The following is a 24,028-nucleotide window of genomic DNA, read 5'->3' as shown; positions in this document are numbered from 1 at the left end:
GCCCAGTTTTCAACTTTAAATATTTTCCTAAGTTTTTCTACTATTTTATTTTCTATCATGCAGTACAGGGCAGACTTAAGTAGGTTCTGTCGGCTAAATTACCGGTACGCGTCTTTACGCCTTTTTCAACAGAAAAATATTTTTTCTTGCTCGTAAAAATTCATTGAATCTGAATCTCACCTTTATATTTTCTAATTAATCTTTCTAATTTTTCGAACTTATTCCGGACAATTAAATTATTAATTAAAACTCAGTTCTTACAGAGGAGGCTACGTTGGGGAGGGGGAGTGCGTTGGGAAGGGAGAGGAGAGAGTGCAAAGAGAGTTTTGCCAGTAGGAGTGGCAAAATGGGTCAAGCCAGTCGGGTCGATCTGTTAAAGCCGCTAAAAAAGGCGGGTCGGGCTATGATTTGGAGCCCGCCAAATTTTCAAAACCCGCCAAACCCACACTGCCAAATTGGCGGGTTTTGGCGGGGCGGGGCGGGCTGGCCCGCTGGGTCAAAGATTTTATTTTATTTTTTTAATAAATAAAAGAGTAATTACTATTATAAAATTAATAATTATAGAATTTTTAAACATTTTTTTCATTTTTTGTTTTCATTCTTCTTTTAGTTATTAACTTTATTTATTTTATTTTACAATTTTGTATATATGTTCAAATTATGTGACTTATTTTTTTAAAATAAAGAAGATTTTATTGACAAATATTATTTTGAACAATTTTATTGATGTTAAAAATAAAAAAAATAAAAAAATTATATTATAATTTGATTATTTTTTATTTGTATTTGATTTTTTAATCATTATTTTTTGGTTAATTTTAATGAATTTTATTTTTCAAAAAAAAAAGAGTCAAGCGGACTAACCCGCCAATCTGCCAATCCACCATAAAGTGGAGCGGACTAGCATTTTGAACCCATTTTAGTTGGCGGGGCGGGCCGATCCGTCCCATTTATGAGGCGGGCCTGGGCAGGGCGGGGCGGGTTGGGGCAGGTCTGCCTGCTTTGCCACCCTTATTTGTCAGGTCACCAAAATATGGTGGCCACGTCAGCATCGTATTCGCTCAAAAGCATGTTTGTCAAATTCTAAAATTTTTTATAAATTATTTTGTCAATAACAAAAATTAAATACTATTTTATCTACACTAAAATTTTTTAAATATCAATTTAATATTTATCTTTTAAAAAAATAAAATTTATTTTATAAATATTATTGTGTTGGTTAATGAAACTCCCACACAAAGACGGAGTAACGAATCCTTGACCCAAAAAATATTCCTTCCAAGAAATCAAAAACTCGAACGAACGACGGGTCATTAAATTTTTGCTTACCCGTGCCGTTCCGTGTCTCTGTTTTTCAAAAATTTCGAGGGTTTTCCTTCGCTCAGCTCAGTGATTCAGCAATTCGTTATCGATCGTCAGCTCGATGTTCAGATTCTGGTAATTCAATTTATTTTTTCTTTATTTCTTTCCCCTTCGATTTTCCAAACTTCCTTGGAATAACTCGCTATGGCATCTTTTGTATCACTCGTTTTCAATTCGACAAAAACTAAAATCCCAAGTAGAATTCTTCATATACCTAGCTTAGATTCAACGGTTATCGAATTCCAATGTGTGTGAACGAAAGCCGTAAATCAAATTTGGATTGATTTTTTTTTTTGTTTTTTGTGGTTAGGGGATCACAAGAGCAACAACCTCAGCACGATGGTTCTTCATCGCAGTCGTGGTATCCTCCATCGGTGATGAGCACGCCGAGCTCATCGAGGCCTGCCACACCCTCCGCCGCTTCCTCCACTGGCTACGCTTCTCCGAGGATACACCCTTCGTCGCATGTTCCGCCTGCCGAAGCTGCCGGCGTCATTGCCGCCTTGAAAGACAAGAGGTAAGACCTCTCTCTTGCTCCATTTTGTTTCTTGGGATTTTAATTTGCATCTGAATATGGTGTTCTTAATGGTGTTGTTCTTTGTGAATTTATCAGTATCGACGAGTTGAGGAAGATGTTGTCCGACAAGGATACTTATCAACAGTTCCTAAATTCGCTTGATATGGTCAAGACTCAAAATAATGTGAGTTGAATACACGATTTCTCTCTAATGTATGGTAACTTGATGCCTCTTAATTTTGTCGCTGCCTTGATTGCTTTTTATGTTAGCAGGTTTTATGGAAGTGGCTTAGTGCTGCTTCTACATTCTGCTGAGATAGTTTTTTGTAAGTTGATATGAAAATATTTATTTCAATGTATTTGTAAGGGCTATGAAGAGCTACTTTGTTCCCCTGGCAGTTTAGATAACTGTCTTTTCTGACTGGCAATTTCTTCGGGTACCTTCCAAAGAAGTATATTACCCTCTATGGCATATAACACATCAAATTATCACTTCTAATCAATTGAACATGTAGTTAAAGTTTGGTTAAAATAAGTTTTGGAGTATACATTAAATATACTCTAGAACTATGCAAGTATTTATCAAGCTCTTACTTCTATAAGAGTAGAAATAATGCGATAAGTTAATTGTTTAGAATTCAATTCAAATATAATACTTCGTATTCGAATAAGATTGCAAAGAGATTTATTGGATGCGTTAAATGAGTGTTAAATAGATTTATCATAGACTAATACATGACAGAATCACAGAAGGTAACGTACCTCTAATTTTCGGAGGGAACCAAAGCATCTCCCTGATTGATTTTTCATTCACTTCAGAGTCTCTTTGCGACTATATATCATGCTGAGCCAGTGTTTGGTTTTTTGTCTTAGTATACCTTGATCTTTCTGGTTTTGGAGCGTATAAGCATGAAAAGAGGTGATATGCATTAACGTAAATTTTGAGAAATTCTACCGGCATGCTGTTATTGGGCCATTCTGCATTTGGGATGAATTGTAAACTGATATTACAAGCTTTAGAAGGTTCTTACCATATATACCATTTGCCTCTAGGGTTCATAGATAAAAGCATCACCCTATGCTGTGTTGAGGAGTATTGCATGTTTGGTGTGCCAAACCCTATATCTAATGCTAGTTGTCTATGACTTACAGTCTTATACCATTTCAAAATGTGATTTTGATCCAAAGATGTATTTTAACTTCTTTGTTTCTTCCTTCAGAGTTACCCTTAATATATATACAGTTAGAAGGACATGGATATATTAGGAACATTCTTAGGATTATTGAGATTAGTGCCTCCACCATGTGCTAGCTATAATGGGGGATTGGCACTAAATCCGGTGAGTACATATGTTTGTGCAGTCTGCAGCTACTAGTACTGAGAATTTGAAATTCATTGGTGCCATACTGGAAGGGTCGCAATATATACTGATTATTACAGAACAATGGTCAAACAGTTGCCTTTATCATACTAATCTAGAAAACGTCGCACAATTGCACAAGTGGTTCCGTCCAAAATGTATTGGATAAGGTTTAGCTGATTTCTATTGATCTATTGTTCTATAATCTATACAAATCTTTTCCTCAAGCAGTTTTCCTTCTGATGCTTGTTTAGTTGTTTTTATATATGCTTATGTGTTAACTTTTTATTCCATATTTATTTGATCAGCTGAAAGATGAACTTTGCAAAGAGAATTTGCAGCTAGCGGGTGAGTTATATTATTATTTATTATTATGATGTGCTGCCATTTGATGGTTGTGCTGCAACTAAGTATTGCAGAGCATCACAAATGTTCTGTTTAATGCAGAGGAAAATCTAAAAAGGGAACCTCGGATAATGGAACTCAGGAATCAAGTAAGATTGAAATCCTATACTATGGTTATTTTTGGGAAATTTTATGGTAATATAAAATTTCCCACATAAAATTTCCCTCCTTACTCCTTTATAACAGAGTAGCATTATTCGGACAACTGAGTTAGCTGCTGCTAAAGAGAAACTAAGCGAGCTTGAGAAACAGAAAGAAGAAATGCTGAAGATGAATTCCCCAGCATCCCTTATCCACAGGATTCAAGGTATGATTTCAATTGATAATTCGACGCAATAGATCACAAACTTATTACTATTGAGACGGCTTCTGGTGTTTCATGAATTTGACGAAATTAAATAATTACTTTGCAGAGTCTATGAATAAGACAGATGAGGAATCTGAAAATCTACACCAGAAAATACTTGACAGAGAGATTGACCTTGCAGCATTTTTGCAGCATTACAAGAAGCTACGTATCGCTTACCACCGTAAAAGTCTCATACATCTTGCTGCCAAGACATCAAATATATGAGCACAAACATATGGAATATGAAAATTAACTCTTGTCAAAATTGTATTCTACTTTGTTTTCATTCTTGTCAATATATCTGGCAATTGATCAATGCTGTTTGGCACCAATTATATTAAATTTATAGTCGTTTGGATAGTGCCATCCGTTACAGATGGGGAACATTATAACAGCTCGCCCTTTTTTTTCTGTTTTTTTTATTCTTTTGGACGATGAAACGTTATATAGCTTGAAATTACTAAATTTTCGTTATATTAATTTCTTTTTTATTTTTTTTTTCTTGACACACTCTAAACACTTTCTTGCAAGAGTTTATAAATGGGAAAGGGGAAAATAACAGATAACGAAGGGAAAGAAATGGTGAACAAAGAAAGTACATTGCCATTTATTTGTAGTGGCCTCGTTGTCCTTGTGCATCTTTGTATTCAGAATCAGAGTTATCGGTGTCCGGCTTATCACACATAGGAGTCGTATAATACAAAGGTTTGAGCAAGTGTTTGATCAAACCACGATACACGGATGTTGGGCGGCTGAGCTTGATGCCGGAGTTTCCACCACCAAATTCAGTAAGGATATTGCAAACATCGTCTGGGGATGACACCAACCTAACTGTACACCCCTTCGTATACAGTTCCTTGCCGTTGAAATACTTGTTCACGGTTATTTCGTATTGCCCCAACTCATCTGTAGCGTCACTTGTATAATACACAACCCTGCTTCTCTTGTCCATGCAGGTTAGAGACACCTTGACTCCTAATAGTGCAAAGACAAGAATTAGTATAATAATGAGAACGGTAAAAACAATATTTTTTTTCTCGAAGATAATAATTTTATTGCAATATACAAAATTGTCAAATATGGGGGTCTCCCAAAATTATAACAAATAGCTATTAATAAATATTCAGACAGAAAGGGGAAAGTGGTCTTCATCTTCTTCCTTCTTCTTCACTTCGGCGACTGTAAGCCCCATGTATTCCAAAATCTTCAGCCATCTTCATAGTTTCGGATAGAATTTCCCCAAGTTCTTGCTTTCTATTTTCAAAAATAAGGTGTTCTTTTATTTATTTAGTTTTTTTTTATACTTTATTCTTTCATAAAATATAGCAGGAAATATTGAAAATTAAAATAGAAAACATTTGACAGACCAAATAGGTCTTGGTACCGTTTTTAGAACCAATAAAGTTGACAGTATAATATCCAAAATCCAATATTCTGAGAACTAGAACAAATTGGCTAGTTCAGGTCGATTAATTGAAAACTCGTTACTTAGCTGGTCTAGTTCGGGTTTAAAAACCTATTGTAAAAAATTGGTTCAACAATCTAGTTATTTAAAAACATATTTTAAAAGTATATTTATATAAAAATAAACTATTTTATTATATAGTCATACTACATGTACTAACGTTTTTGTAATTAAATCTAAGTTGCCACAAGTCTAGGGAAAAAAAAGGCGCATGCATATGTCATCGCTTTCTCCTTTTCTGCACTTTTTCAATACAAAAATTTTTGTTACAGAATACAAAAGCTTATTCATATAGCACATAAATTTTTATACAAAGCATAAAAATTTTTATACATAGTATAAATTTATATAGTATCAAAATTTTTGCACATAGTACAAAAATATTTGTTTATAGAACAAAATTTTTTTCACATAGTACATAATTGCTGCCAATGTATTTTGTTGGTTCGATGAGTCAATATTAAAATAATCCAATTTTCCGTAGAGCAATATTTCGAGCATTATGCAACTGGAATTTACGAAAATCAAGAATCACGGTTCACTTCGTATTAACGAGGCGAATTCAAATAAACTATATATAAAAAAAAATTTCACCAATAAAATATTATTTTTCATATAAAAAAAATAATACTCTTTAATGGTGACTTTTAATTACTAGGTCCAAATTTATTCGATAAAAATTTTTAATTAGTATTTTTTTATCAGTTTAACTTCACCAGAATATTTTAAAGATATTTTAGAATTGAGATAATTTATGATACCAATATTTCTCATATTGACATAATTATTCATTATATTTAATACAATAAAAATAAATAATCAAATAATTACCACTTTTAATAATTATTTTGCAAGAATTCCAAGCCACAAGATTACATTAATTCCCCTTTCATAAACCATTGTCCACCGTATACTCATTCACTATGTGGTAAATTAATTTAAGACGAACATCATTATGTCACCAATATTTCATCATGTGAACTAATTATCTATCAGTTATCTCTTCTCCAAAAATCAGTTCTCTCTCTCACTCTCTAATATATCACATGATCAAATCTTATGTCTTAGGAACCAAGGAAGAAAAGAGAGATAAGAGAATGTGGTAACTTAACATAAGATAAGCTTGATTATGTCACAAGGATTTTATCACACGAGATAATTTTTCACTCTTCTCTTTTCTCCAACTTTGCCTTAGCTTAGTATAGTTTTTACTTTTTGAGTAACTTATGAAAACTAACTTTTAAAAACTAATTTTTTAAAAGTTATAGTATATATATTTGGTAAAAAAAATTAAAAATGACTTTTAATAAGTATAAATAAACAAATGTATTTAGTAAAATAATTTTTAAAATTTAAAAATACTATAATAGATATTAGATGTTTTTAAATTTAAAATTTAAAAATATTATAATAATTTTTAAAATTTAAATATTAATTAATGTATAAGATTATATTAAACGTTTTAATTTTAATAAGTATAAGTCAATTTTAAAAAGTTTTTTTAGGTACTTTTAAAGATACCTCTAACTTTTAAAAACTATAAAAATAAACACATAAACCTTTTGATTTACCAAATATAAAATGAGGTGATTGTGTTTTTAAAAAGTACAAAAATTTCTTCAAAAAAATTTATCAAAAACTAAGCTTTCCACTCTCTCTTACCCTTCCTAATGCCTCATGCTAAAATTTATTATGTCATAATTAGTAAGAAAGAAGAGTGAGATAAGATTAAAAAAAAAAGGAAATTAAATGAATCATGTGGTAAATACCTAAGGATAAGAATGATTATGTCATCTAAACTACATCACTAACTTCTCACTCTCCTTCTAACCTTCCGCCATCTCATCATCATCTCATTTCATCACATGCTTAATTTCTGTCCAAGTTATTAAGAAAGAAAAATGAGATAAGATTGAAGAAAGAAAAAGGAAAGAGAAAACTAAAACTCCACCCTTATCTCTCCTTGTTCCCAACGTTGCCAATCCTTTTTCCTTTCACCAAATATTCTAACCTTTCACCACTTATTCTCTAAGTTATCTAGTAAGAAGAAAAGAAAACAAAGAGAACGAAAAAAAAAAGAGAGAGAATGACCGAAATTGAGAGGAAGAAAAAGAGAGCATGAACACTCAAACCTTCATTCAAATTCTTCTTCCATTTTCAAGAACATAACCTCTCTTCTTAAGAATCCATGTTAGCCCAATATTCTCATTATCTTCTTTGTTTTCCATCTCAAGATCATCAAGGTATGTAAGGAGAATTTTTCCTTTTTCTTTCTCCTTATGTTCGACAACTTTGTGGTTCCAAGAAGGAATAATGATTTTATTTTTCTTGCTTAGACAATTAAGCCTAGGAGTCTCTAAAGATCAAGGATACATCACTTCTAATAGTGAGAACAAATCTTCCTCCTCTTCTCTTCTTGTAAATTCCCCCATGGTCCTTCTATGATCCAAAAAGTTGTTTTGATGGTATCTTGTTCATAAACCATGTTCTAGTATTCTTAAGAAGTTCATACATCAAGGATCCAAATTCATAAGGGAGGTTGTTGTGATCATAAGGATTAAAGGAGTAAACTTAGAAGCACTAACAAGGAAGGTAAGGGTTAGGATAGTTAGAAAGCTTTTTCTTTGGATAAAATGCTTCTATTGATGTTTTAATGATGTTTTGGTGATGGTTAATGATCATTTTGAGTGTGCTTGATGATGCTTGTATGGTGAATGAAACATTAAAGTATGTTGATGATGTTTTATATGAATTTTTTATGGATATATTTGATGATGTATGATGGCCGAATTATGTATGCAATCTTGGGCTAAAAAATATGATTTTGTAAAAGATGAAAATCAAGAGAAGAAATCATAAAATTAAAGGATGCTCATAATATTAAAGAAAGTAAAAGAATGAAAGATTAAAAGAAAGGGTCTTAAAGACTTGAAAATGTTATAGAAGCATATATGATGAATATGGAATATGTTACACCTCTATATTTTTGTGGTTAAGTCATACTTTTACATAGGTTGAAAATGAAGATAAGAACTCATAAAGTGGTTAATAAAATTAATTAAGTAAAAGATTGAAAGATTAGAAGAAAAGTAGTTAAAAGAGTCTAGGAGAATCACAAAAACAAAGTTGATGTCCATGTAAAATATATGATGCACCACACTTGGTTAAAATGTAACTTAGAATAAAAAGTGGGCTAAAAGTATAAATAACACACTTGGTTAAAATGCAACTTAGAATAAAAAGTGGGCTAAAAGTATAAATAACAAAAGACAATGTTTAAAAATATGACCATAGGAATCCTAGAAATAAAAATATAATTATAAAAAAATTTTTAGTAGAGTTTAGAAATAAAAGTGTAAATATAACAAGATAAAAGATAAGGGTCAAAGATTAGGGATAAAATAGTAATTTAGGTTAAAAAGGATAAAAGAGTCTTTAGAAAAAAAATTTTAGATAAAATAGTAAGTTGGGAGTCATAAGGGACAAATTTGTTATTTTTGATAAAAAAAAATAAAGTTAGGATAAATGAATATGGAACATAAGGGTATAATGTTCATTTAGATAAAGATTAAAAATAAACTAGTAAAATAAGGGATAAAAAGGTCATTGGATAAAAAGTTAAAGTTAGACTAGATAATTATGAAATATAAAGGAAAAATAATCATTTTGAATAAAAGAGAATATTAAAATAGATAATTGTATAACATAAAGATAAAATAGTCATGCTGATAAAATAGGAGGATAAAATATTCAAAGTGAGAAGTTAGGTGCAAAATCATCATTTAAGAAAAAGTATAATGCTTAAATGGTAAAATTGAAGAGGAAAGGGTAAAACAATCATATTATAAAATGTTAAGGATAACATGGTAATTTAGAGAAAAAGAAATATAAAATATTTTAAGGATAAAATTAAAGGATAAAATAGTAATTACAAATAAAGATGAAGGATACAAAAATAACTACAAAAGAAAAAGGATGTAAAAGGATATATCATAAAAGATTAATGATAAAGATGTACAAATTTGGAAGTAAGGATATAAAAGTAATTAAAAGAGTAAAGTACTATTTTTGTCCCTAACGTTTGGGGTAAGTTTTAAAGTTGTCTCTAACGTTTGAATCATCCTATTTAAGTTTCTAACGTTTTAAAATTGACTCAATGTTATCCTGCCGTTAGGAATCTGTTAATGGAATTGACGGTGGGACAAAATTGAGACGATACATAGAAATAAATTTTAATTTTATCCTTCATTAATATCAATTTTTACGGTACATAGTTATTAAATTATTTTTAATCACATTTAAGTAAATTACACTTAATCACATTACTTTGATTCTAGATATATTTATTTTTTTATAATTTAACTCTTAAAGATTTTTACTCATCATGACATCATGAAATGTTTGTAAAATGACTAGAATCACATTACTTTATTGTATATGTATCATATTTTTCTCACAAATTTATGTATTAGTCATTCTACAAACATTTTATGATGAGTAAAAATTTTTAAGAGTTAAATTATAAAAAAATAAATTTATTTAGAATAAAAAATTAATGTGATTAAGTGTAATTTACTTAAATGTGATTAAAAAATAATTGAATAACTATGTACCGTAAAAAATTAATATTATTAAAAAATAAAAATAAAATTTATTTTTATATATCGTTTTTGTCCCTAACGTGTTCGTCCTATTTAAGTCTCTAATGTTTCAAAATTGTCTCAATTTTATCTTGCCATCAATTCCGTTAACAGAATCCTAACGGCAGGACAACATTGAATCAACTTTGAAACGTTAGGGATTTAAATAGGATGATTTAAACGTTAGGGACAACTTTGAGACTTACCCTAAACGTTGGGGATAAAAACGATGTAGGGACGCCCATCTTATGATATGTGTTCAAGAGGACATTTTTGGCATTTTAAAACTAAGGGTAGAATGGTAATCTTGTCTTGTTAAAGGATCTGAATATTAAAAGAATTATATTATACCGGTCTTAGACAACAAAGAGACCAAGAGTTTGTCTCAAAATAGTGGTGTTGGACATCAAAGAGACTAAGAAAGCTCTTCAAATTCATTGGGGGGTCACAAATTTAGCATTAATTTTTGAAGTTATGTAGTCCATATTTTAGTTTGATTTGTTGTTAAGATTTGTCAAAAAACTTTATTTGGTCTAGTAAAAAAAATCTTTATCCGTATTTTATGTTTTCGCTGTGTCTTTTCTTATTGCTTTTAATTTTGTCTGTATTTTCATAACATTTGGTATCAGTTATATGTTGTAGAAAAATTCTTATTTATCTAGACATGCTAGTGTTCTTGTTTAATATCTTTATTTTATCTTCTATTTTTGCAAATTTACTTTAGAGTTACATTACAAAAAAAAATTAAGAAATTCAAAAAAAAAACGAACAAAAAAAAAACGATAGTGTTCTTGAAGTGTAAACAAAAAAGAATTAAAAAAAAAAGCGAAAAAGGTGGTGTTCTTGAAGTGCAAGAAAAAACGATGAGGAGAAGGTCATACAATATAATTAACAAGGTTGTTGATTTAAATTTTTAAGTATTCAAAATTTTAGATTTGTTTCAAATTACTTTGGGATATTAGTTGGGATAAAAAATTATTCTAGTGTCTTTAAAACTCTAAAAAGTGTCCATCCTAGTTTTGTGTTCTTTGTCATATAGTATGATGTTTTTTTTTTTCAAATTGAAAGTTTCTATCATTAAGTTTATCTTAGTTTGGCCTCTTTGTTTCTTAATTTATGAAATGCAACTTATTAAATTTATTAAAGCAATCTAAGAGTGGAAAAATGTAAGAATAGTGAGCACAAAAGAGGGGAAAAAGTCATAAATTGAGTGTAAACGCAAGCGTCCTAATCCGAGTGATACATATGAGGAGAGTATTTGATGCTTGGGCATCTTTAGTAATTTTTACATCACTTTTTAATAATTTTCTTATGTTTAAATTAAATTTTTATGTTTTAATTAAAGTTTTCAAGTTAATCTATATATTTGGAGTTGTTTTAGAATTATTGTATATTTAGGAGTATTCTTTAAAGAAATCCGGTGAAAAGAAGCAAACAAAAAAGGTTTTAAGGAGGAAACAGGTGTAGGAGTTCAAACTCCACAATATTGTGCCCAACTTCAATAATTTTGCAACATAACCTTAGAGCTTGGCGGGTTAAGAAGTCAAGCGCCAAACCTTGGCGCTCAATGCGTTCGAAGAAAGATAGGACTAGCTTCCGATATCCAGGCCCAAAATACATTGGCGCCCAACGCCAGAGGATGGCACTAGATGCCCAAAAGAGCCAGAGGAGTGGGAGCCCAGTGCCAACTGTCCAAGCCCGGCACCAGAACTCCAAGTCCAGTGCCCAGAAATCTCTTTTAGGATACTTTGATTCGGCCCAGACTCTCCAAAGATTTAAGATTTGAATGATTTGTTATTGTTATCTTCTTATAAAAAGATAAGAGTTGGTTTTAATTTAAATTTGAATTATTGTTTTAGTCATCTTATTCTTTAAAAGATAAGATTAGATTTAGTTTAAATTTGAATTTTAGGTTAGGATTTAGAATATAAATAAGCGAGCAATGGTTCATTGAGGATCATCTGGAATCCAGCATCTCATATTCATTAGTTTTAGTTTATCTTTCTATTTATCATGAGTCACTAATTCTCTTTTGTTACAGTTAGGAGTTCTGCTTGATTTTTATGGAATTGTAAATCGATTATTTCTTTTATTTTGATTAATGCATTGATACTTTTTTAAAATTGAATTTCGTTCTTCATCTTAATGATTAGAAATATTGGAAAATATTCTAACTCTTTCTTGGATTCCTTTATTATCTTGGGAATTTTAATATCGGGATTAGTTTGAAACTCTTTTTCATAATTTTTCAAATTGACTAGGAATAGCTTTTGAATGGTTGTGCGACTTTAAATCGGAATTGTGTTTAACCTCTTTTTGTTAATTAATTGACCAAGAAATTGACAATTAAATAAGATAAAGAAAAATTGAATTGCCAAGGAATTTGAGTTTTAATTTGTTGTGAAAGTATCTTGCCTGAGTCAAAATGAAAAAAACATGAACATTTTCTATTCGGAAAATTAAACACCTTCAAAATCTTAACATCTCCATTCATTATTTATTTCTCTAATCATTCATAAGCATTCATTCACATACTTTACTATTATTATTTCAAGATCTCATCCTTCCTTCACAAAGGTTCATTGATCTAATTACAGATTCGATTAGAAGTTGTTTGCTCAATCCTTTAATCCTCGTAGGAATGATATCCACTCACCGTGGTATTACTTAAAGTGACTTGGTGCTCTTACCAATATTAGTCCATCATGTTTTTGGTACTATTGCCGTCGATTAACTGAGATTGACCACATACATTTGGTTGAATCACAAAATTAGATCTTTGTTTTTAAATTTTTATTATTCTTTTTTTCTTCCTCTTTATTAAACACGGTGCATTTTATTTCTATTTTGTTTGTGTATGCAATGGAGAGAAGATTGGACACTTTTTGATCCCGAAATACAAAGAATGCTTGCACAACTAAGGAAGAAATCAAAATCTAAGAAAGAAGAGGAAGAGAAAATGGTAGAGGAGAACAACAATGTTAGCAAGACCCTCGATGATTATACCACACTATACCACATCTTCCAAAAATCAAACATCTCCAAGGCCTTCAACATCCTCATCCATTGATTTTCTTCCAACTTCATAAAGCGTTCTCTTATTATTTTCTTCATTATTCTTTCTTTTCTTCAAGATCCATATTTTACAATCTAAGGTTTGATTGATCTAATTAGAGATTCAATTAGACCTTGCTTGCCTCAATCAATTAATCCTCACGGGAACAATGTCCACTCACTAGGAGTATTCAAAACCGATTCAATCCGAACAAAACCGATAAACCAAACCAAAAAAACCGAAAACCAAAAAAACCAAAAAAATGATTTTTTTGCAATTTTTCTGCGATTCGGTTTGGTTTTCGGTTCTGATAGAAAAAATCAAACCGAACCGAACCGAACCGGTGTTATTAAAAACTCTACTATAAAAGTAGCCTCCCTCCCCAATTTCGTCTAAACCAGCCGCCCATAGCAGAAACCATAACTCCCTCGAGCACTCTCTCAGTCTCTCCAGCGCAGATCTCAGCGAAAACTCATCCTTCTTTTTCTCAGCCATCGACGCTGCCGGACAGCACCATCGCGGCGGTGCGGCCCTTCTCTCTTCCTCTCTCTCCCTCATAGGCTCGTAGCGCTTCTCTTTCTCCTTCAGCCTCGACGGCTCCACACACCACCTCTCCATTAGCTGTCTCCTCCACGAACCAACAGCCGCTGTCGTCTTCAACGAACCGAAGCAACACACACTAAATGCAGTTGAAGCCGCTGCCACTCGTCGTCTGTCTCTCGTTTGTCATCCATCTCTCGTTCGCCATTGATCTGTCCAGTCTCTCTGGTCATTGGTTTGTCGCTGCCATCGTCTCACCATCCTGCACCACCGTCGTCCTCTGCAATGGAGCCTAAGTCTTTTGTTGTTTTTTTTGTTCTGATTCTATTTTTATTAATTCTGGTTTAGTCTTATTGATTTTAATTTGTAATGAACACTTGGTTAGCTTGTTCTTGATTCTATGGTTGAGTTGTTGATTCTGATTTAGTTTTTTAATTTTAAAATTTTTGTTCTGTTTTGATTTAAGGAAATTTTGGTTTAGGGTTGATTCTGAACTTTTTAGTTTAGGGGAAGACTTTGGAAGAGCTAAGGTGTATAGCCAATGTGGGAAACATGAATTAGTTCAGCAGGCGATCGACAGTTGGTATGTCTATGAACATCACTCTAATAGACTATATTTATCGATCATTTCTAATATTATTGTGCTTTCTTGACTTTGCCTTGAACATTATTACTTCTACTGATAGTGAATGTAATAGACTATATTTATCGACCAATTTTGGAATTGCATTCGTCAATTGTTTATGGTGTTATGATAATCCATTTCATATGTGTATTTCATTTTTTTAACATAAAAAATAATCAAATTTGGATCGGATGTGTTGATGATGTGATGACGGTTTCTGTTTTGTTGTGTTCAGATTAGTTAAAAATGGGGCTGACTTTCACGAAGCTGTTCACCATTATATGATTGATGAGAAGCTCCTGAAATTGAACAAGGATGGCCTTAGATTGATGAGAAGGGGTAAAAGATTCACCATTATATGATTCTGACCATTTATTTTATACTTTTTCATAACCTCTGTTGCATATAATCTGTTTGAAACCATTTTATGTAATTCTTGGGTTTACTTGTGCTGCAGGCGGATATGTACATCTTAGGTGAAAGAGGAAGAATTTGTGGAATTGGTGCACTACATGAACATTTTTGGAATTAGTTTGGTTGTATTTTTTATTTAGTTTGGTTCTATTTCTTGATTCAGTTTGGAATTGGTGCACCATATTTGCAAAATTTTTGGAATTAATTTGGATGTATTTCTTGATTTTCTTGATTCAATTCAGGTTGATTATTGTTCTATCTGTTTCTGCTATTTTTGTAACAAAATTGTTAATGATTTTAATTTCTTGTGCTTCTGCTAATTTGTTAGTGATTTATAAGTTGATCATTGTTCCATCTGCATCTACTGATTTTGTGAAATTGTTAATTATTTTAGTACCCTAGATATGATTTGATGATTATAACAGGAAAGGTTTTTGAAAAAATTTAAAAACTGAACAAACCGAACCGAACCAAACCAAATTTAATTGGTTTGGTTTGGTTCGGATGGGCTTAATAAAAAAATCAAACCAAACCGAACGATACTATTAATATAACATTGGATCGGATGAATTTTCATTAAAAAACCAAACCAAACTGAACTGCAAACACCTCTACCACTCACCGTGGTATTACTTGAACGATATGGTATACTTGTCAGTATTTGAGCACATCATGTTTTCACTCATCACATATACTAACAAACACTAGAGTATAGTTAATGAGAGTCTAACTATAAAAACCAAGTTCAAAATAGCCATTGAACCTATGGTTAACATGGAAAAACTTACGACGATCTTTTACACTATAGTTGTGCCCTAGGTACGATATACGATTCATCCCCTTTGTTAGATTAGTACCTTATTGGGAAACGTAGGTTCTCACCCCCTTTTCCTTCCTTTTTTCCACAGATGGATCCTACAGTGATGATCACTAGCACAAGAGTTATGTTCATTGAGATGCCGACTGTATTTACTTACGGGGACCTTATGCTAGAGAGCGCCATCAGTTGGGGAGAGCCAAGTACTCAGATGTATACATTCCGTGATCGTTCTTTTGCTTTTTCACTGTATGTTTCGGACTTCAACCTATTCCAACCCTACGACTTTTCACTTTTTGCCTTACATTTAGGAGGTACTCATCTTGCCTTCCCTTCACACTACTATTAGGAAGAGTTCCATCTTGAGGGACTTCATGTTGATCCATAGCCCAACACACCATCAAAGCCTCCGTCGGATCCCTTTCCAGTTGATTAGTTGGTTGCACAGTTAGATCCCCTAAGAGAGGCACTCACTCTAGTTAGGGGTGACAGACCTATGATGTAATCACCTAAGGAGGATGATCCTGAGGAAGATCCAGTAGAGGACGCTTCTGATCCTTCCTCGGGTGGTGGAGCTATAGGAGATAGGTCGGAAGCTCCGTGCGATGATTCTAAGACGATAATAGTAGACTGGGTTTTCGATTTTGAAGGCAGTTGTAGGATAGGTCATCTTCAGTACTAGATTTTGTCCACTTCTCCTTTGTAGTATTTTCTGAGGGGTAAGAATTTACTTTCTTTTATGTTAGCTTGGGTACCAGACTAGAGGCTCATGTGTAGGCTAGGTTCCGGAATGTCATATGTATTGTATGTATATATCTGTATTTGGAAAAATAACCATTTTTACCTATAAATGTTCAAAACACTGATAAAATTATACATAAAATAATAAAATTAATGTTGTACCCATCAAAGATGCATTATATTTGACAAAAATATTCAAACGTTAAATTTTTATTTACTTTATTAAAATTTTTCACAAAATTCCCAAATTATCCTTATTTCTCTATAATCTTCAACATCTGAACCATCATCAATTTTTTTCAAATCCTAAAACTCCATAACCTCCACCTTACCAATATTTATTCATAACAACAACTACACTAGCACTAGCAACACTACCACTACCAACACTACCTCTTCCTCTTAGCACCCTCTCTTTCTCTTTCTATTCCAGCATCTTCATAAACTTGTCAAGCCACTCTTCTTGCTCCTGCACAAACTTCCTCATTTGCAAGTTAATAAAGTCTTTTATCTTCACCACTTCCAACTCTTGTTTCATCCTCTCTTTCTTCTCATTTTCATGGACTCACCGTTGTGTGGTTCTTCCCACTTTTTGAAGGTTCTGAGGGCCTCTATTTCCAATTCGAACATTGCCACAATGGTATTCCTCTCGGTAGCAAGTTCATCAGAGAATGCTGCATCCTAGTGGAAATCTCATCCGTGACGGTGGCAAAGTTGACGTGGCGGGCTTTGTTAGCTACTAGGTTTAGTTTGGCAAAGGAAAACCTAACGAGGTCTTTAATTTTTCATATCAATTTATAGGGATTGGGTATAAGTATGAACCACTACAAATTTTGGATGGCAAAATTTCTGGTTACCCTATGTTAGATCCACAAGATTTTAATCCCAAGCACTCGTTGGTCTAGTATCATCCAGATTAATTATCCTCTCAATTATTGATAATCATATTGGTAATATTGGTAGTGTTGTTGGTGGTGTTAGTGTGGTTGTTATGAGTTAAAGGTGATTAAAGTAGAGGTTATGAAGGGTTTTAGGGTTTGAAAAAATAAAAGTAGTGATTGTTTAGATGTTGAAAATGATAGACATAAGGATAATTTGAGAATTTTGTTTAAATTTTTACAAGAGTTAATAAAATTTTAATGTTTGGGTATTTTTGTCAAGCATAACACATCTTTGGTGAGTACAACATTAGTTTTGTTCTTTATAGATAGTTTTATCATTCTTTTAAATATTTGTGGATAAAAATGGTTATTTTTTCTACGTATTTATAAGTTTACTATGTACTAACTTCTGAATTATAAGTATTACTGGTTGGGTATCTGTGATGACTTTCTATGTTAATTGGAAGATCTATGAATAGAGCCTTAAGGCATTATATGATAACTGCTTTATTTTTTTTATTTTGTTACGTGATTGTATGGTTTCACTTAGATTTGTCTTTAATTCAAGCGCAAATTCATAAAACTTGGCTAAGTTATGTGAATTTGATAGCGTAACAAACTCATATCTATATAAGTAATACAGAGTTTAGGGTCCCATAGGTAAACTAAGTGGTAACCTCTGCAATTGGGAATTGTTCGAACATGTCAAAAGTTAGATCGTTACAAATATTCTGGGCATGTAGTCTTTCAAAGATTTCTGTGGTGTGCATTGAAATTTTTGGGCCGTGTGTATTTTGTTAGTTAGATGTCGACATTTTGGAAATGTGGTCCTTCAAAAATTTATGCATTGTGCACAAAAATTTTGTGATGTGTATCAAAATTTTTGTACTATGCACCAAAATTTCTATGTTGTGCATATTTTGTGGGGTGTCAATGTTTTAGGTATGTGATCCTTGATAACTTTTTATGCTATGTACTAAAATTTCTATATTGTGTATCAAAATTTCTGTGCTAAATAATTTTACTAAACATGTATAAGAAGAATAAAAATAGAAAACAATGAAAAGTGCTTATTGGAACTTGCACTACAAGAAAAAAGGCATATGACCATGCTTTTTTCTTACCATGCTTTAAAAGCATGGCCAAAAGTGGTCAATGGCCACGCTTTTAACTAGAGATTTGGTCACATTTTTTCTTGCTACGCTTTTATAAGGGTGGCAATTGATTCGAGATTTGGCCATGCTTTTTTTCACGCTTAAAAAGCGTAGCCATAGAGAAAAACAGGCACGCTTTTAAAGCATGGTGACAGGGTTTTGTTATAGCGACATTTTAAAAGTGTGGCCGTTTCCTACAACTCTTTTGGCACGCTTCAAAAGCGTGGCCAAATGGTTGCAAAAAAAATCGTTTTGAAAAGGATATAATTAGTTAATTAAATTGCACACCCTCTACGAAAACTCTATCTTTCTCCTTTGGATCCTAAACTCTTCGAAACCTTTGTATTCACCCTAAAAGAAAGGCGCTTCGAAAGAACCCTAAACTCTTCGAAAGAACCACAGCACTACGCGACCCCAGTAATCTGAAGAACATCGTCCCTGTTCTGACACTCCCACCATCGCTATTCATACCCTAAACCCTAACCCTCCTTCGGCGGTGACTCTCTCTGGTGGTAACTCCCTCAACGCTCAACTGTCCAACCCAAACCCTCCGTTGATGCTCACTCCGCCATTGCTTTCTTTTGTCGCTACGAACCCCTAACCCCCACTCCTTTTCGTAGGAGCATTGGAGAAGGTTTGTTGCTCAGGGCCGCTCCCTTCCATCATCAAGCTCGAGGTGGTTGCTATCACAACCGGCAAAGAAGATGAAGATGCCATCCTTGATCTGTAATCTTTAACTCATACTTTTTCAGTAAATCTTCAATCACCATTTAATAATTTATTTTGAATATTACAATAATTCTGTGCCTTTAATTGTTAGTATTCTTTTCCAATTGATTTTAGGATATTGAAGTTTTACCGATTCGACAAGGAAGGGAACCGGTGGAAGGAGAGAACCGCAGGTACCGTCAAATTCCCAAAGAACAAGGTTACTAGCAAGGTTTGACTTCTCATTTCAACAAAATTCATTTGTGCTTCTTTGTTTATGTTGTTTATTCACTGATTCATTTGTGCTTTCCTAGTTCTCTAATTCTTTAGTTTGTAAGTAGTTAGAGAAGTTTAAATGATAATTGTTTAAGCCTCATATAATAATGTCGAACATGGTTCTTTTGCTTTCATTATAGTAGTTAAATCTAAGGTCAATTGGTTCATTTGTTAAACTAAGTTTTGTTCTTTTTTTATGTGTTTATGCATAACAAAATCATTGTTGAGTGTAGTTCTTTAGCTGTAAGCACTCCGAATCATTGAAAAAGGTAATTCATAGATTCCATATTTTTTTTCATTTGAAAATCATACTAGATTAATATAATCTAATATATGAAGCTGTTAATGCTCTAGCTTGTTTTATATTTATAAGAAATTATGAACTGATTGGTTGAATAGCTTATCTTGGGATCCCAAAAACTTTTGTCTCCAATGTTTCAAAGTGACCATATATAAATATTGACGAGCTCAACATATTACTATTCGCTGTCGCTGCTACCTCTTATTCTACTTCTACTTTGCTACTGCTACCTATCTCTGTGTTCCAATCTCAGTCTCAGATGCCTTCTTCCCGTATTTGCAGAACTTCTCTCACGAGCTTCAAGAACTTGAGGATTATTGCATGAACTAAAAATCCATTGATTCAATGGTATGTATATAGATAACTCTCTTATTAATGCTTTTACTTTGTTTAATTTTCTTCAGCACCGCTTAGTTCATTTGCATTTGACCTAATGATCTCTTTTACTTGTATGAACTAATTGAAATCTCAAAATTGAGTTGCTTGATTCATAGTACTAAGTTTGATGAGTAGAAAATTGAGCTCTTATATGTTTATTGAAAAGGAAAGATTTTATTTTGCTAGTTCTAATGGTATAATAATAAGTAGATTGTGATTTAAGAATAAATTTTGACACTGAATATAGATGTTATTCATTTCTCTTATGCATTATCTTGTTATCTCCTCCTTTTATAAACTCAGTATAATAGTTTCTAATTATAGAAGGGTTATGAATGTATATGCTGCGAATATGCTTTTTTGTGCTTATTTTTCCGAAGTCTACTAATAATTTGTAGTAACTGGCATATTTGAGCAAGGATTCACAATTGAACTTGAAAAAATTGTGTAATACTTGTCAAATTTAGTAAGTTAATTGAAGTATTAGATAGCATTGTATTTTGGAAATGCAATATTTGTAGAGTTGTTTCACTATTTTTGAAGTACAACACATTTTTTCTGGGATGGGAGAATTACATTTAAAAATTAATGAGAAATATATGCATGATTTCTTTAGTGATTTATTTATGAGTTGTTCCTTTGTAGTTCAATATTTCTCAACTTTTTTTCGTGATTGCAATTTTGATATTTCTGAATTATTTGCATTTTCTTTGCTACAGCTATTGCCACATTGGTAACTGTTGTTGAAATATTGAAAAATAATGGGCTTGCTGCTGAAAGGAGTAAGATATCTTATGCTTGCTGATTTTAGATTATGTTTGTTGTCTTAATCCATTTGATTTCTGACTGCTACATGTGATATATGGTGTTTTAGATTGAAATATTACTTGGGATTTGGAAAGACAACAAACTTTGATGAGCTGATGGCTGCTGCGGCTATCGAAGTTGGCAAAAATTGAGACGTTGAAGAAAACAATGCATGAGGGTTATGGAAATTACTCGTGAATTGGGTGACAACATTTTGTACTATTGAAAAAATTTCATTTTTTTTTGTTAGTTGGTAGAGGACAAACATAGAATTCATTATATATAATGTGACTTGAAATTTAAACTCCTAAATTCCTTCCGTTCTTTTATCCATATAAAAAGAGTGCCCTAGTGTTTTCTTTCTCAGTAGGACTAATATATGGAGATGATGCATTGGCCATTTGATTATTTCTATGCTTTTATGCTCAGGTTGAGAAGCTTGTTGAGAGATCAGAGTTTAAACTCGAGATTTATTATGTATTTGTGTATTAATGTATAAAACAATTATTGCAAAAATTATATATGTCACTAATTACTGTTTGATTTGTCTTGTAATAAAAATTGCATACTATCTTTATAGGTTTGGTAATAAAAAAGGACTGAAAATTTATATTGTGCAGTGATGAAGGTAAAGTCAGAAAAATGAGTTTGTTTTTAATTTGATAAGACTATCGCCACGCTTTAAAAACGTGGCCGTATCTCTTGCTATTGTCACCCTTTGAAAGCGTGGCAATATCTCGCTATCGGCACGCTTTAAAAGCGTGGCTGTATCTCTCGCTAAAGTGTGGCCGTATCTCTTGTTATCGCCACACTTTTAAAAGCGTAGTAGTATCTCTCGCTATTTCAATGCTTTAAAAGTGTGGTCGTATCTCTTGCTATTGCCACACTTTAAAAGCGTGGCTATATCTCTCACATACAGCCACGTTTATTGCAAAAGCGTGGCAAAAAATAAAGCATGGTGATAGGTCACCAAAAGCATGGCGATAGAGTAACCGCTACGCTAGCAGATGTGACCCTTTCAAAAGCGTACTGGCAGCTTTAAAAGCGTGGCAATAGAGCTGTTTTCTTGTAGTGTTGGTTCAAAAAAGATTTAGCTATCTAACTTTATATACCGTTCAAGTCTGACTGAATTTCTAAATCTTCAAATTTCTCTAATTCTCTGAACAGTCCGATTTTTAATAATCTTGATCGTAAAGTGTGTGTCTGGATTATAGTTTGCAAATGGGAGTTTGCATAAAATTTATTTTGCAAACTTGATTTTGATAAAAAGTAAGTTTGTATTGAAGTGATTTTTGTTTGGCCATCTTTATATCAAAATGGATTATAGTAAAATAAATATTGTTTGGATTACATTACTCAAAATTACTTTTAGATGAAAAATTACTAAAATAGACATCAATTTAAATAATTTTTTTATATTATTCTATCATTTTAATTTAGATATTTGAATAATCTTATTAATTAATTTTATAATAAAATTAATATTTATTTATTAAAAGAAAAATAACATATAAAAATTAGCAAAATATATTTTATATTAAAAATAAGAAATATAAATTATATATATAAGAGTATTTAACCATATATGTTACATTTTTCTTATATTTTAAATATTAACGTGAAAATGCTAATTTAGTACTTTTTTTACATCGTATTTTTGTTCTAATACTCACAATAATCTTATTCTTAATATTTTTTTGGAATCCAACGTTTATGATTTTATTAATACCTATGATTAATTTTTTATTTAATTTATCTTTTTTTATGGGATCATAATCTATAATATAAAAAAATTACAATAAAAAAATTGTTTATACCAGAATTATAATTATAAAAAAAGAATGCTAAAAATAATAAAATTAAATATTTATCTTGGTAGTGATGGAAACAAATCTAAGAGTTCTTGATGATGTATTTTATATTGTATATTTTTAGTTCTCTTAGTACTCTTTTTTAGAACCCTATAATTTATTATTATTATTATTATTATTATTATTATTATTATTATTATTATTATTATTATTATTATTATTATTTATGGTTAATTTTTTGTTTAATTTACTTTTCCTAATGGGATTAATAAATTTTATTATAAAAAGACAATAATAAATATAATATACAAAAATCACAATTATAAGAGTGTATAATGTCAAATAAAAATTTAACAAAAAAATAAAAATAATAAATAATAGAAAAAGAGAGCTCATATTAAGAAAAATAATAAAAATTTCATAAATAATACAACAACATCTCTAAATGATAAAATTGGTAAAAGAAAAATAGATGTTTAGTGTAAATGGTTAAAAACCCGTTAGTGAAACGCAAAAACTAAAAATTATTGCTTATTGTAAACATGGTTTTGAATAAAAAATCAATCAAACAAAAAATTGAAGCTTTCAAAAAATTAGTTTAAACGTGATTTTACTTTTCAGACGGTTTGCCAAAAACACCCTAAGTCTACTCTTCTTGTAGCAAGTGAATAAATAAAATTCATCTCAGCTATGTTTGTGTTTATATATTGTTTCGAAACACGTATAATTGCGAACAGAAAGCAAGTTTTGTGTCCAAGAGACAGAAACATCACATAGGAATAACATTATACCTTTGATCGGGTTGCCACCACTAATCCATTCGTTCCAACCCTGGGTACAATCCTGGCACAGCACTTTTCCAGCCACGTGAATGATGTGGGGTTCATCCCAAGCCAACACTGCCATGTTATTGGTGCAACCCGCTATCACCGAGGCTGCAATGATCATCACCACCACTACTGCGAATCCCATATTTCACCTTTAACAGGTTCTTCCTCTCCGAATACGCAGAGAAAGATGGATATGGCTCTACTGCCTTGAAATTAAAGGAACTAACAATTATGTTACGTATATATATATACACACAATAATAGGCGTCCTTTTGTGTTGTGTGTATTTGAATTCGGAACAATCATCGTGGCACACCACTACTATATATCAAGTTCATGACGTGCAGTCCATTATTATTCAATTCTCTATATACTTTAATTAATAAATAAGTAATATTAGCCATTGATTAGCTTAATATATAGGAAGAATCTCTAATTACCTTGCTGATGATCACCACGTTAAAAATTCGTTGATATTTTGACTTAAAAATTTGCAAACATAAAAAACATTATAGAACTCATCATGCATCTTATATATATGCCGGAAAAAATATAAAAATACGATTGTAACTCCAACCAGTAAGTACATAT

At 31.7% G+C, this 24,028-nt stretch overlaps 2 protein-coding genes across 2 annotated transcripts; one reads left to right on the top strand and one right to left on the bottom strand.

Moving 5' to 3' along the window:
• Nucleotides 1-1,199: 1,199 nt before the first annotated feature.
• LOC112696601 (vacuolar protein-sorting-associated protein 37 homolog 1) lies at nucleotides 1,200-4,468 on the top strand. Its single transcript, XM_025749431.3, has 7 exons — nucleotides 1,200-1,437; nucleotides 1,673-1,879; nucleotides 1,976-2,063; nucleotides 3,549-3,588; nucleotides 3,688-3,734; nucleotides 3,832-3,952; nucleotides 4,059-4,468. The coding sequence occupies exons 1-7, from the start codon at nucleotides 1,424-1,426 to the stop codon at nucleotides 4,217-4,219; spliced, it is 678 nt and encodes a 225-aa protein (XP_025605216.1). The 5' UTR covers nucleotides 1,200-1,423; the 3' UTR covers nucleotides 4,220-4,468.
• On the bottom strand, nucleotides 4,460-23,629 carry LOC112696602 (major pollen allergen Pla l 1). The gene is made up of 2 exons (XM_029287525.2): nucleotides 23,399-23,629; nucleotides 4,460-4,969 (listed from the first exon to the last, which is right to left on the bottom strand). The coding sequence occupies exons 1-2, from the start codon at nucleotides 23,577-23,579 to the stop codon at nucleotides 4,602-4,604; spliced, it is 549 nt and encodes a 182-aa protein (XP_029143358.2). The 5' UTR covers nucleotides 23,580-23,629; the 3' UTR covers nucleotides 4,460-4,601.
• Nucleotides 23,630-24,028: the final 399 nt, after the last annotated feature.

The sequence above is a fragment of the Arachis hypogaea genome, chromosome 6, assembly GCF_003086295.3.
Source record: "Arachis hypogaea cultivar Tifrunner chromosome 6, arahy.Tifrunner.gnm2.J5K5, whole genome shotgun sequence".
Lineage (NCBI taxonomy): Eukaryota > Viridiplantae > Streptophyta > Magnoliopsida > Fabales > Fabaceae > Arachis > Arachis hypogaea.
Note: the sequence above shows the minus strand (reverse complement) of the source record. Positions and strands in the feature narration are given on the sequence as shown.

Bases quoted from the DNA above. Each gene is read 5' to 3' on its own strand.
- LOC112696601 (XM_025749431.3), top strand. The intron at 1,880-1,975 runs GTAAGACCTCTC...TGAATTTATCAG, and splicing joins GCCGCCTTGAAAGACAAGAG to TATCGACGAGTTGAGGAAGA. The intron at 3,589-3,687 runs GTGAGTTATATT...TGTTTAATGCAG, and splicing joins AGAGAATTTGCAGCTAGCGG to AGGAAAATCTAAAAAGGGAA.
- LOC112696602 (XM_029287525.2), bottom strand. From the start codon at position 23,579: ATGGGATTCGCAGTAGTGGTGGTGATGATCATTGCAGCCTCGGTGATA. The intron at 4,970-23,398 runs GTATAATGTTAT...TTGCACTATTAG, and splicing joins TGGTGGCAACCCGATCAAAG to GAGTCAAGGTGTCTCTAACC.